Source organism: Rhamphochromis longiceps, linkage group LG17, assembly GCF_057381845.1.
Source record: "Rhamphochromis longiceps isolate RC_006_pf linkage group LG17, R_longiceps_female_GT1.1, whole genome shotgun sequence".
In the NCBI taxonomy this organism is placed as follows: Eukaryota; Metazoa; Chordata; class Actinopteri; order Cichliformes; family Cichlidae; genus Rhamphochromis; species Rhamphochromis longiceps.
The window spans coordinates 6,657,010-6,671,030 of NC_140573.1; the positions used below are offsets into that span (position 1 = coordinate 6,657,010).

The 14,021-nt window shown below is 40.1% G+C and overlaps 1 protein-coding gene across 1 annotated transcript; it reads left to right on the forward strand.

The window, feature by feature from the left end:
• Nucleotides 1-6,399: 6,399 nt before the first annotated feature.
• LOC146649190 (macrophage mannose receptor 1-like) lies at nt 6,400-10,976 on the forward strand. The gene is made up of 4 exons (XM_085386560.1): nt 6,400-6,433; nt 6,576-6,962; nt 7,420-7,779; nt 10,543-10,976. Exons 1-4 carry the CDS (start codon nt 6,400-6,402, stop codon nt 10,887-10,889), a joined length of 1,128 nt encoding a protein of 375 aa, XP_085242686.1. The 3' UTR covers nt 10,890-10,976.
• The last annotated feature ends 3,045 nt before the right edge of the window (nt 10,977-14,021 follow it).

Sequence of the window (14,021 nt, forward strand, 5' to 3'; positions counted from 1 at the left end):
ACCTATTCCGATGTTAATAACCCCTCTCTATGTTTGCTCTTGCCCACACAATGTGTGCACATTCTTGTGCAAACAGGCTGTGGGCTTAAAACCCTTATTGCAAAATATTAAGTTATAGTGCCAAACTCTCATAAGAAACAGAGCCAGTGTGTGCACACGGACACTGCCAGGTTGTGTCACACACAACACTGACTCCTGGTTCAGAAAGACTTTTGTATCCTAAATGCAAGTGACGGGAAACTAAAGGCCCATCACTTGCACGTTTTGGTGTGAAATGACATGTTACAGTCACAAATACACAAACACAATTAAAGTTTTCATCATTTTCATGAAAGTGTTTGATTTGATTCCAAAATCAGTTCCCCAGAACTGACTCAAGATTCACTAATTTATCAAATTTCAAGGATTACAAATAATTCATCATAAATAAAATTTTACACCCCAGCAGAATCCTTGTTGGAAACTGTAAAAATCTGGAGTCTTGCACATGCTGCAGAAAAAGACAGTCGTATCATCCTTGGGGGAAGATGCCGAAACTGCTGAAAGAAAAGAACCAGAATTGTCCAGACGTAGAGATTGGAGGGGAAATACTTCAAAACCGGTGTGAAAAAATATCTATTCTGTTCAGTAAATCTGGCTTTACTCTTTGTAATACAGTGGCTTGCAAAAGTATTTGGCCCCCTTGAACTTAAAATCATACATGATTCCAAACATTTTTTTACAAATAAATAACTGCAAAGTGGGGTGTGCGTAATTATTCAGCCCCCTTTGGTCTGAGTGCAGTCAGTTGCACATAGACATTGCCTGATGAGTGCTAATGACTAAATAGCATGCACCTGTGTGTAATCTAATGTCAGTACAAATACAGCTGCTCTGTGACGGCCTCAGAGGTTGTCTAAGAGAATATTGGGAGCAACAACACCATGAAGTCCAAAGAACACACCAGACAGGTCAAGGATAAAGTTATTGAGAAATTTAAAGCAGGCTTAGGCTACAAAAAGATTTCCCAAGCCTTGAACATCCCACGGAGCACTGTTCAAGCCATCATTCAGAAATGGAAGGAGTATGGCACAACTGTAACCCTACCAAGACAAGGCCGTCCACCTAAACTCACAGGCCGAACAAGGAGAGCGCTGATCAGAAATGCAGCCAAGAGGCCCATGGTGACTGTGGACGAACTGCAGAGATCTACAGCTCAGGTGGGGGAATCTGTCCATAGGACAGCCATAAGTTTGCCTTTTTGGAGTTGCAAGAAGAAAGCCATTGTTAACAGAAAACCATGAGAAGTCCAGTTTGCAGTTTGCCACAAGCCATGTGGGGGACACAGCAAACGTGGAAGAAGGTGCTCTGGTCAGATGAGACCAAAATGGAAGTTTTTGGCCAAAATGTGAAATGCTATGTGTGGCGGAAAACTAACACTGCACATCACTCTGAACACACCATCCCCACTTTCAAATATGGTGGTGGCAGCATCCTGCTCTGGGGGTGCTTCTCTTCAGCAGGGACAGGGAAGCTGGTCAGAGTTGATGGGAAGATGGATGGAGCCAAATACAGGGCAATCTTGGAAGAAAACCTCTTGGAGTCTGCAAAAGACTTGAGACTGGGGCGGAGGTTCACCTTCCAGCAGGACAACGACCCTAAACATAAAGCCAGGGCAACAATGGAATGGTCCAGATCTAAATCCAATTGAGAATCTGTGGCAAAATCTGAAAACTGCTGTTCACAAACGCTGCCCATCTAATCTGACTGAGCTGGAGCTGTTTTGCAAAGAAGAATGGGCAGGGATTTCAGTCTCTAGATGTGCAAAGCTGGTAGAGACAGACCCTAAAAGACTGGCAGCTGGAATTGCAGCAAAAGGTGGTTCTACAAAGTATTGACTCAGCGGGCTGAATAATTACGCACACCCCACTTTGCAGTTATTTGTAAAAAATGTTTGGAATCATGTATGATTTTCATTCCACTTCTCACGTGTACACCACTGTGTTGGTCTTTCACGTGGAATTCCAATAAAACTGATTCATGTTTGTGGCTGTAATGTGACAAAATGTGGAAAAGTTCAAGCCACTGTAATTACTGAGGCAGAGTGGCTTTAAGCTCGGGCTGGCATCCCTGAAGGATTTATGAAAATATTCATACAATCATTTACACAGATATAAACAAAATTTAAATAAAACCATGGAAAACTTTCAACATTATTTGTGCTCTTAACGTTCCTCCCCAGTGAATAAACTTCATTATGAGAGCTTTTAATCACACAAATGTCTGTGATCACCTTGTTAAGAGCCACTACTTAATTGAGCAGCTGAGCTTCAGTCAGTGCTGGGTTGCTGCATTACTGCAGTGAGTAAAATCACGGCTTCGTTTATTACCTGCCACAACACTTACCTGCTCTTTCTTGTTGTGCAGGAATCTGTGGATCAGCGGTCTGGATACTGTGGTGAGCAATCGGAAATACTGAGTGAGTGTAAATATATTGTCTGGTTTGATGTCTCAAATCAACAAATTTGCTAAAAAATTTCAAAGTTCGGATTTAATGCTGACAGACAAAGAACTCCTCAGTTTAACTGCGCATTTATTGGATGTAGCAATACTGCTTCGCGTCCTCTCGTCATAAGTTACTGATACACTGGTTTTAGAGAGATTTTTTTTATTTAAATTGGACCTCTTCTGTTCATTTCCTGTTTCATATGTTCTTATTCTTGGACTCTCTAAAGTAGCTTTGCATGATTCACAGCTTAAAACAATTCTTGTTTATCACACTTGGATTTAAAACAGAGCGAAAGTAGTGAGATCAAGATTTAATGAAAGAAAGTACCATCCCTCCATAACTGGGAGAGCCTACAAGCTTTAATATTGTCCAGATCTGAACTCCAACTGGAAAAACAGAAAGACTAACCTTCATCTCTGAGTTCAACCACTGTTATCAGCAGCTTAACAATACGCATTGCAGACACTGGCACACTCTAGAGACTGAAGCATTGCTGAGTGCTGATACTGGAGCAACTTCCCGTCTTATTATTTTAAGGAGCTCAGACAGTTAGGGATCATCTTGTCAATATTGTTCAGCCAAATAAACTGAACGATGCTTCAGATGTATTTTACTCATCCACACAGTGGAAAGACGTCGCCTGTTAAACAGTTCACAAACTTCAACACAACATGAGTTATTTGTGTGCTTAAATACACCGGTGGTCAAGCTTTACTGGACACACAAAGAGAGCACTTAAACAAACAAGAAGAATTAGATAGCCAAACACTATTATGAGGCTAAACACAGCTCTCCTCCCACCCTACATTTTACTGGTATTGAGCATTAGACTTCCCACTCTTAGGGGAAGGCTATCTAAGGCGTTTTCTCAGAGAGAGACGTGTGCGACTTCAGTGCTGAGCACAATGACACCTTCTGGTGTGAATGAGGATTTTGCCTGAAAACAGTTTTTGTGAACAAGCTTGTATGATATACATGAAAATACAGAATGTTTATGATAAAACTGACACCCTCAGCACACTACTCTGTTGTAAGATTCATAATTTTTCTCATCATTAAGATGATGGATATGAGATTAGTGAGAGACTTTTACCATGTGATTCCTTTAAACCAATCATAGATTGGTTCATGGCGTGACGAAGGCCACACGGCTGAAATGAGAATATTTTTGTGTTTCAGAGGATCTAATGCTGTAGCACAGCAGACTAGTTGTAGTAGCTGAAGAGGACTTTTGCCACCATGTAATACTCCTTTAGCTTATTAGACACCAGGCATGCCTCTCTGAAGCAGGAGGTCCATGAAGGAGGTGAGACCGATGGTAGAGTGTGGATCAGCAGCATCTGAAACAGACACTGGATGAGATCTAAATCAAAGTAATGTGCAGGATATTTCTGCTGCTGTAGAAAACCCCACACTCAGTAGTACAATCACACACCTGTAATGGAATATCAGACTCCAGCTCAAGTAGCTTCTCACTCCAGGGAGTAAACCTCATTAACCATATATACCTATCTGTCTGTCTGTCTGTCTGTCTGTCTGTCATGTACATTTCACATACATGTGGAACAGTTTCAGTTTATCACTGAAACAGAAAATACATGAACACAAAAGTGCGATTATACAGGGTCTGCTCAGTTTAATGATATGAAACAGGATTTTGTGTATTTACGATTTGGTTGCATTGAACATGTTCAATGACCCCCAAGGTGTTAAAACCACAACTTATTATTGAAGAGAAGAGAGGCCTTCTGGATATTTGCTAATTCTGGATATTTGTCACCTTAAAGACTGAATGATGAACTTTTACTCAATAAAATGTTGTAGTTTGTTAATGACAAAAATTTGTTTTGGATGTTTTGAGTTTGATATGTGACTTGTATATACTGTAATGTTCAAATTTTAAAACATTATATATCACTGATTTAACTTAAACATGAATATATTTTCATTTTCAGTCAAACCCTCAGACTCAAACTGAGGCAAACATCATGCAAATACAGAGGATATCAATTTAAGGAAAGTTTCTTCCTCCTCTGCTGAGCAACCTCTGAATCATGGTGTGTCTGCTCAGACTTACAAAGGTAGTGGTTAATGTGAAATCGAATGACTGCTTAGAATTTGTCGACAATAGGTCGAGTGGGTCCAGCTACATTTGTGAGTAAATTCGATTTTTATTGAAAGGGTATTCGGAGGTTCTGCTCTCTTTGTGTGCATGTGGAATCTCTGTATTTGTTGTTCCATGAGGGCTGAATAATTACACAATCAATTCTGGACTTAGGAATATGATGCATATGGTCATTTCCCATTCATGTTTTACTGTGTTACACTCTTACACTCTTTTAATTTGCCTCCAGGATCCAGCTGCTGAGGTATGGGAGTGATGAGACAGTGTGAGTGTTAATGGAGATTCCCTGATTTTGGATATGAAAAACTGCTGAGTTGGATTTTGTGGGGGTTCCTGTGGGACCTTTCTTTTTTGGGAGAGGTGTGATGAACCCTGCTCATTGTTTTAAACCTTCTCTAAAGTGTTTCAGATCTGGTGGGTGCAGCAGGGTTCATCAGTGCCAACTGGGCCTTTGGTTCCCAGACTATAAATCTTCCTGCACTGCTTTTTCTTTACTCTTTGTTGTTTGTTGCATTTACAACACTTGCATACATCTCAGCATATGTGCATACCTTACATCATAGCTCCTATTGATTTGTGTAGCTCATTAAGTTCTGTTTCAGTAGTCTAATTTTGTTTATGAACCTTCCTGTCACGGGAGTGGAACGGACTCAGGCGCAGACTGAAGTAGCACAGTTCAACGACACTTTATTAATCACACTGGTGCACTATATACACATGAAGGGGGGGGAAACACCAGGGTCCCGGGGATCAACAGGCTGGGGAGACACACTTCTTCGCACTCGCTCTGCTCCTCGTCCAAACAGTCTCCACACAAGCAGCTCACTCTCCTACTCACGGGGTCCAGGGGTCACAAAAGGGCTGATCCAAGTAAACCTGTGTACACAGACGAGGGTAAGTTGAAGGCAAACACGGGAACAGTAGAATCGCAAGGAAGCCAGGCAATACTAACGAGAGTTACTCAATATTCCAGCGACGAATAGCTCAGAGCCCCAGCCTTAAGAGCCACAGAACTGCAATTCGCTCGAGATCAGCTGCAGGTGCGTGGGCCAAGGGCAGGAGCCCAATCAGAGCTCCGCCCAGGCAGACAGGTAGGAGAGACAGAGCGAGAGAAAAACAACAAACACTTGTGGCCACACTGGGCTGGCCGGGGAGGCACAGGGACCATGACACTTCCAAAGAACCTTCAAAATGCAAACAGTAAAGACATGCAGTTAGTTTAGTTTTATTATAAGTTTTATTATATATAAATACTCCTGAGAGAAGGAAGCATGTTGTTAAAGTAAATTATTTTAAATAACACCCTCTCTTTGTTTGACATTATGTAAATATTAGTATTATATTACCTCTGTTATGACCATCTTGTTGGAATATTTAAATGAGTCCATAGAATGATCTTTGTTGAAGCAGAGACATTTTATTGAGTGCAGGTTTCTTTAACACAACACGCAGAGGCATCGGATTGAAGCAAGGAAAGAAGAATAATCAGATGTAAGTTCAAACTTCAGTCTCAATTTACATTGTTAGCTCAGCACTGGCTTTACATTAAACTTACAGTACTTATTCTGTATTTCTGCTGATTTTAAAAAGACTCAAAAACATTTTTAAAGTAGCTATTCCCCTCATGTGTAATGTATTTTTTTACAGTGCAAAATAAACTATGTTTTCTTACTCATATATTACCTTACCTATATTACCCTATTATCTGTGAAAGTGGTGCAGTTATATTAACTTTGATGGTTGTTTATCTGTCTTTCAAATCTTAGTTTCATCAAACAGAGGAAATATGCACCGGAGGCTTTTTCTGCTCATGCTGATGGGTAAGTCGATCATTTTAACAGTAAAAACTGCAGATTTGCATCACTTCAGATTAGTGCAGGGTTTCTGTGAACTGCTCACAAAACTTGCCATCAGTAGATTTCTGAATGACCTGTGTTTTTTTTGTTTTGTTGTTGTTTTTAGGTCAGTGTTCCTTGATTTTATGCCAAGGCTATAAATACTATTTTATTAAAGAGCCTAAAACTTGGGACGAAGCTCAGCGCTACTGTAGAGAAGGATATAAAGACCTGGCCACAGTGCCTAACATGACATATATGAAGACACTGTACACAGATTCTACAGAGAATCAAGGAAACGCCTGGATTGGGCTGTACAGCATCTCAGGAAAAGAAAACAGGAGGTGGCACTGGTCTCTGCCAGGAGTGGAGTTCAATGCTGAGGAGATGAATTGGAGTGCAGGTGAACCTAATGATGGAGGCGGATATCTTGAGAACTGTGCACTGATTGACAGCTCCAGTCGGTTGTTGGATCGTAGTTGTTCTAATGTTCACCCCTTTATCTGCTATAATGGTGAGAATATGTGACAATAATTGTATTAATTAAACAAAGTGTTTATATTTAAACATATCTACAGCTCATCTCTAATGAATATGACAATATGCTGGTGTTTTAGCCCCTGTGTGCTATCCTGCTCATTTGAATACCCGTCCTCCCACGGTGCTTTCTCTGCCTCTCATGTTACACCAGGACACTGTTCATTTGCTTTGCTGAACCATCTCGTGGTGCCAAATGTCATTACACAAAATTTCATACCAGACCTTTGATCAGAAAACTGTTTCTCTGCCACACAGAGCAAAGTCATCCTGAGCATAATGTCACAGCTGTGGTTATTCCCATAATGTTGGTAGTTTAGTTTTGAAGGTTTCGAGCTATTTTAAGTTGTGTCTTTAGAAAATCAAGTTAAAGATACATTTAAAGATAGAAATGTACATTTCTTATGAGTCTTGTCTTTCTCTTTATTCCACAGAACAAAACAAATCACTACATTTCATTAACGACACAAAAAAGTGGCGTGAGGCTCAGAGCTACTGCAGAGAGAACCACACAGACCTGGCCAGTGGAGCAGAACAGTTAAAGGAAGCAGTCAGTACATTTAAGAGTTCTGATAAAACACGATCATGGATCGGCCTGTTCAGAGACACCTGGAGGTGGTCAGATGGGAGTAATTATTCTTACAGACACTGGAGAGATGTTGGTGAGTTACCTGAAGAGCTGTGTAAAACTGACAGCGGCACCAGGAAATGTGCGATGACTGAATTAAACAAAAAAGGAAAATGGAAAGCTGATGATTGTAACACCAGAAAATCTTTCTTCTGCTACGCTGATGGTGAGATTTACAGAGATTCATCTTTATTTAGTATTTAGTATTTATTTATTTATTGTCATTGTCAAGAACAATGAAATTGCGTTTGGGGCTTCCATACAACCCAAAAAAAAGAAGAAAATAATAAATACCCCTTAAAACCCAAGTGTACATATTTAACCCAGTGTGACTCCAATGCAATAAGACAATCCTTAGCAATAATGTTCGTAGAAATTCAGACAAAGACCTGAGAAACATGACAAAATACAACAATGCAACCCATTCAATATTATTGTACTGTGAGATATGATATCAGATATGATAGTTATCTATTTAAGAAAGAGGGGGGGGGCAGGAGGGGGAAGAGAATAAAGATATGATGCACCAATGCAGACCAGTTCATTGCTATTAAGAAGTTGGATATGGTTATTGTCCGTGAGAGGGGGGCAGAGAGTTCAGGAGCCTCACAGCCTGTGGATACAGGCTGTTGGCCAGTCTGGATGTTCTGGCCTGTATAGACCTGTACCTTCTCCCTGAGGGCAGCAGATGGAAAAGGTGGCGCGCAGGGTGATGTTGGTCCCGCAGGATACTGTGCACCCTCCTCAGACAGCGAGTGGGGAAGATATTACTGATCTCTGGCAGACTTGTTCCAATAATTCTGCCAGCTTCTTTCACCACCCGCTGGAGTGCTTGCTGATCGGCCTTGGTGCAGCTGGGGAACCACACTAGAAATCCATACGTCAGAACGCTGCTGATGGCACAGTTGTAGAAGTTCAACATCAGAGATCTGGGAATGTGTGCGCTCCGCAGTCTCCTCAGGTAGTAGAGGCGCTGTTGGGCCTTCCGTACAACTGAGGTGATATGGTTGCCCCAGGACAGGTCCTCGGTCACAGTTACCCCCAAGAATTTAAAACTGCTCACCCTCTCCACCGCCTCACTGCCAATGAAGAGAGGCAGATGGTTGTTATGGCCCCTCTTCCGGAAATCTACAATGATCTCCTTGGTCTTTTTGGTGTTTAAGACCAAGTTATTGTCGTGGCACCATGACTCTAGTTGTTGCACCTCTGTCCTATAGTTTGTCTCATCATTGTTGGATATAAGTCCGAGCACTGTGGTGTCATCTGCAAACTTAACAATGAGATTGGACGCGCAGGAGGAAATACAGTCATGGGTGAAGAGAGTGTATAGCAGAGGGCTCAGAACACACCCCTGAGGGGCACCGGTGTTGACCACAAGGGTGGAAGAGGTGTTCTTACCCACTCTGACACTCTGTCTACGGTTAGTGAGGAAGTCCACAATCCAGTTGCACAGAGAGGAGTTAAGTCCCAGTTGGTGGAGTTTGGGACGGAGTTTGTATGGCCGGATGGTATTAAAAGCCGAGCTGTAGTCTACAAAGAGGAGCCGTGCATAGGTGTTCCTGTGTTCCAAGTGCTTCAGTAATGTGTGCAGCACTGTGGCGATCGCATCCTCGGTTGACCGGTTCTCCCTGTATGCAAACTGGTGCGAGTCCAGGGATGGTGGAAAAGCAGCTCTGATGTGTTTAATGACCAGTCTCTCCAGGCATTTGGCGGGAATGGGGGTGAGTGCCACAGGTCTGAAATCGTTCAGACATGTGACATTTGACTGTTTTGGGATGGGAACGATGGTTGCTGCTTTGAAACAGGATGGTACCAGTGAACAGGACAGCGAGGTGTTATATATAGAGGTGAAGACGTCCGCCAGGTCGGCAGCACAGTCTTTTAGCACCCGGCCCAGCACTCCATCCGGCCCGGCCGCCTTCCTGGTGTTAATGCTCCGGAACACACGCCTCAGCTCATGAGTGCTCAGGACCGGAGCAGTGTAGGAGCTCCGGGCCGCTGCGTCTGTGCGCGCCGCCATCTTAAGTTCAGCTTGAACATCTGGTTTCTGTCAGTTTTCTTACTGAAGGAATAAAGGTTAAAGCTAAACTAATATTTCTTCTCTCACTGAAAAAGTGTACATGAAGGGCTGGTATATGTTTCATCATAAAGCTTAATAATGCAAGCTGTTATGGAGATAGAGCTACACCCCAGACACATAATGCAGCCTCCCTATAGGAACCTTATAAGAACCAGGGGTCATATTAGTTTATAATAATACTTGTTTATGAATTCTCCAGTTTTTTTCCCTTTTTTTTAAAGGCTCACTCATACATGAAAGATTTTAGTTAATAGGACTTTAATAAAGCAAATTAGGAAAAGTTAAAATTCTAAATTGGAAAAACTTACATCAGGAAAGTAAAAAATATTTCCAACTCTTATTATTACTTATAACACCAGTAAACCTTTCTTCTGCTATGATGACGGTGAGATTTGCAAAAATGCATCTTTCACATCTGGTATCTGTCATGTTTCTTACTCGAGGAATACATATTCAAACTAAACTAATCTTTCTTATTCTTATTGAAAAGAAGTCATCATCAAAGCGAAATAATGCAAGCTTTTATGGAGATAAAGGTATACCCCAGACGCTTAATGCAGACTTCTTTTGTAAGGAACTTAAGACACATTAGTCACATTAGTTTCTGTCAGTGAGGGCCTGTAATGCAACTTACATGTAAATAATTCTTAAGAAAGAAAGAAATCTTCTCGATAACTTGGGGTGGTCGAGGTATACTCTGGGTAACAAGTCATATAACATTAATGATTTTACCACGGGTAAATCAAGAGGAGTAAAGATTTGAAACAGAAAATGCTTAAATTCTTTTTCTTTTGTTTTTGTCCTGATTTGTTTCCTTTTAACCGACCATCCTGTGTTTGTTCATGCCAGAAAACTTCATTCTGATCAAAGAAAACAAAAAATGGGATGAGGCCTTAACTTACTGCCAGCGGCACCATCATGATCTGGTCTGTATCACAAATCCCAAAGAGGAAGAATTAGTGAAGGAGAAAGTGAAGAACGCCACCACACCGTATGTGTGGCTGGGACTGCGCTTCAGCTGTGTTTTTCAACTGTGGCTGTGGGTCAGTGACCGGGTTGTCTGTTATGAGAACTGGGCCAATGAGGATCACGCTGGACGGTGTGGCATGTCTGTAGCCATGGAGACAGGAGGAGAGCATAAATGGTTCAAGAAAAATGATTCAGAGATGTTTAACTTCATCTGTTCGCTGCGATAGGCTTTTAAACCAGTCTAAATGACTGCTTATAGAGTTGATATTTCTCGTAATTATGAAGTCAAAAAATCAAAATCAAAACTAGAAGCAGATGACATCTAACAGTGATAATTTCTCTTTGTGTTTATTCTTAAGGGTTTTTTTGTTTTTTTGTTTTGTTTTTTGCATATTGTTTACTACTACCTACTACAGAATAAGAATCCCTTTTTTGTTTTGTTTTTTCAAACTTAAAAATGTTATAATAGCTAATGTGTCTCAAAACCACATATATGTAATTATTAGTTTGGTGTCTAACATAAAGAGTTTATTCTGTTTCCGTCTACTTTTATTTCTCTTTTTTCTATTTTTTTCTTGAACACTAGATGGTGCATTCGAGTCAGCCAAGCCACTGAAAAATGTCTGAAAAGTCGTGTGCTTGTACTTTAAATGATTCATGTTACCCAGTTTGGTCTTTTTGTGTAAATCAACATTAAACAGTAGCTCTGAAATTATGTTGGACTATGCTTTTGTTTTAACAAAGTAAAAGAATGTGGAAAAACTAATAAATATATTTTTCATAAAGTTTTGTATTCTTAGACAGTTTAAACTTCATTTTTATGCTTTTCAGAAAGAAATAGACCAATATTTACAATCATATAGTAAAAAACCAGGAGGGCTTTGTGACTGAGCTCCCATCTTATTGTTTCCTTTTAGTTATTTTCAATTAATGTCCATGTTAAACACTAGAAGGTCTTTTTCTTTCTTTTCAATGTTGATGGTGGTTAAATTTGTGATAAAAATCTAAGAACATGAAATATAAAATAGTAAAATGCAAGACTGTTGTAAATAGAAGATTAATGCTGCAGTCACTTGCAAATGTAGCAACAGCTTAGAGAATGGTAAAATAAAAAATAAAAAAGCTGAACTGATTTTAAACTGAAAACCTGAACACACAACCTGCTCTCAACCAGGTTGTGTGTTCACCATAAGTTGCCATGGTGATTTAACCAGGTAATAAAAGCAAGTTTCATGACACAGAACATTTTGTTTTTCCCTAAGTCTGATTTTTAAATATAAAAATTCGGTATGAACAACTATTTTAGTTTATCTCCCACAGAAGTGTCTTTCTGTGAAGTGACACTTTATGTATTTATTTGCTGGACAGCCAACAGTGCATATTTCACTTCTTCCTCTTTTCTATCATTTAGTTTCTTAAGACGTGACGCGAGCTGTTACAGTTCACTGTGTCAATGAGGAGGACTGCACACGCAGGAGGAAGAGACAGCAACAAAAAACAAGTTTAAAAAGAACAAACCGGATATGCTTCCAGTAAACACAAAGTCCCACTGTTAAACCAAAAGTAGGAATATTTAAATGTGTACCACAGAATTCTCTTTGTTGAAGCAGAGTGGAATATTTTATTACAGTTTTTTCTGATTGCTTAAGCACATTTTTTGTAACTATTGGCTAATTTTGCAAAACTCTTCACACAAATAAGAAAACCTGTCACCCAATAATCAAAACATTGTAGTTCTCTTGCAAAAGCAAACACAGCTAGATTAACTCTTCACACCTTCGTAAAAATGGTGTTTCCGTATCAAACAGTACACACAAGCCATCATCTACTAAGCACACAATGCGCCAACTGCACACTGATGGTATGAATACAAAACACATCTGGCTTTTGCTTTCTCTGTGCACAAGGTAGGCTATGTCAGTTTGAGCTCATACTTCTGTCATAGATCCATAAGCATAGAGGGATCCAAACTTCAAGTACTGGTGTTTATTCAAACCCATCAAAACAAACACAAGTGTTTATTTCCAAGTATAGGATTATTTGCAGTCGCCATAATGACTATATGGGTTACTTGGTCTGCAGTGAACATGCTTCCTCTGCCCCCCAGGATCTGGTCATCTAGCAATTCTGTAAAGTAACAATTTCAGTATTTTTACATCAATGGTATTGGTGTGTTTCTCATTGGCATATGGCAGTGCTACAAATCTTTGTGCGAAGTGACTGTACTAACCGATTCTCATTTCAAGATGTCCTTATGGTGCTTGCTCCAGTGTAGCGGCTCGAGTTAGGCTGGACCCGTTGGCCAGCTACCCTCAGGGTCATTCCACGGTTGATTACATGGTCCACTATTGTAGCTCTGATGTCATCAGCAATTCTATTTCTTACTCTTCCTACCCTTCCTCTCCCCCTCCTCATCTTCCTCTCCCCCCTCCTCGTCTTCCTCTTGCTCCTCCTTGTCCTTGTCGTCCTCTTCATCCTACTTCTTCACCTCCACGTCCTCTTCCTCGGCCTCCTCTACTTCTCACTCTTTCTGCTCCCTCCATTGTACTCCACACACAGAGCTTACCTGTATAATAGTGCTTAGGCTGATTGCAAAGTGAACGAATTATCTAAGAAAGTTTTCACATGTGAAAGTGTGCCAGACAGTTGGCAAATTAGTGTTAATGATAGCCATACATGTGTATACTTTTGCTAGGAGTGTGTTGGAAATTTGGAAATTGAGTGTTGTGCAGTGAATTGTGCCTACAGTTTTGCAAAGTGTGTGTTACAAAATTGCAAACTGAGTGCAAAGCAGTTTTTGTGCTTTTAGTTTTGCAAACTCAGTGAGTGGTTTTGCTATAAGTCTGACTAGTTTTAGAAATTGTGCTACAGGATTCACAGTTAGTGTTTAGGCATTCGGTAAAAACTGTAAGTGCAGTCTTCTTTACAGCAACACGCAGACGCATCAGAGCGAAGCACAGAAGAATAACCAGATGTAAGTTAAAACTTTGTAGTTGAAATTAACATTTTTACCTACAATATTTATTTCTTCCTCATTTTCTGCTTAATATTAAAATGATTTGCATTTTTAAAATGAAAAACATTTTTAGTTTTAGAATGAACATTTTAAGAATTTTTAAAGTAGGAATTCTCTTGGTTTGTAATAATAATCTTTTTTATGTAAAAGAAACTGGATCCAACCTTTAATTTCTTATTCATATTATTTGAAATTGTCCTGCTTGTTGTGGTTCCTGTTTACAGCTTGATTTTTTCATCCATCTTTCACTGGTCTTCCTTAGAACTCATCTAACTCAAACATCTAACTATATTAACTCAAAATCGACACAATTAAAATCTTAGTTTCATCAAACAGAGGAAAT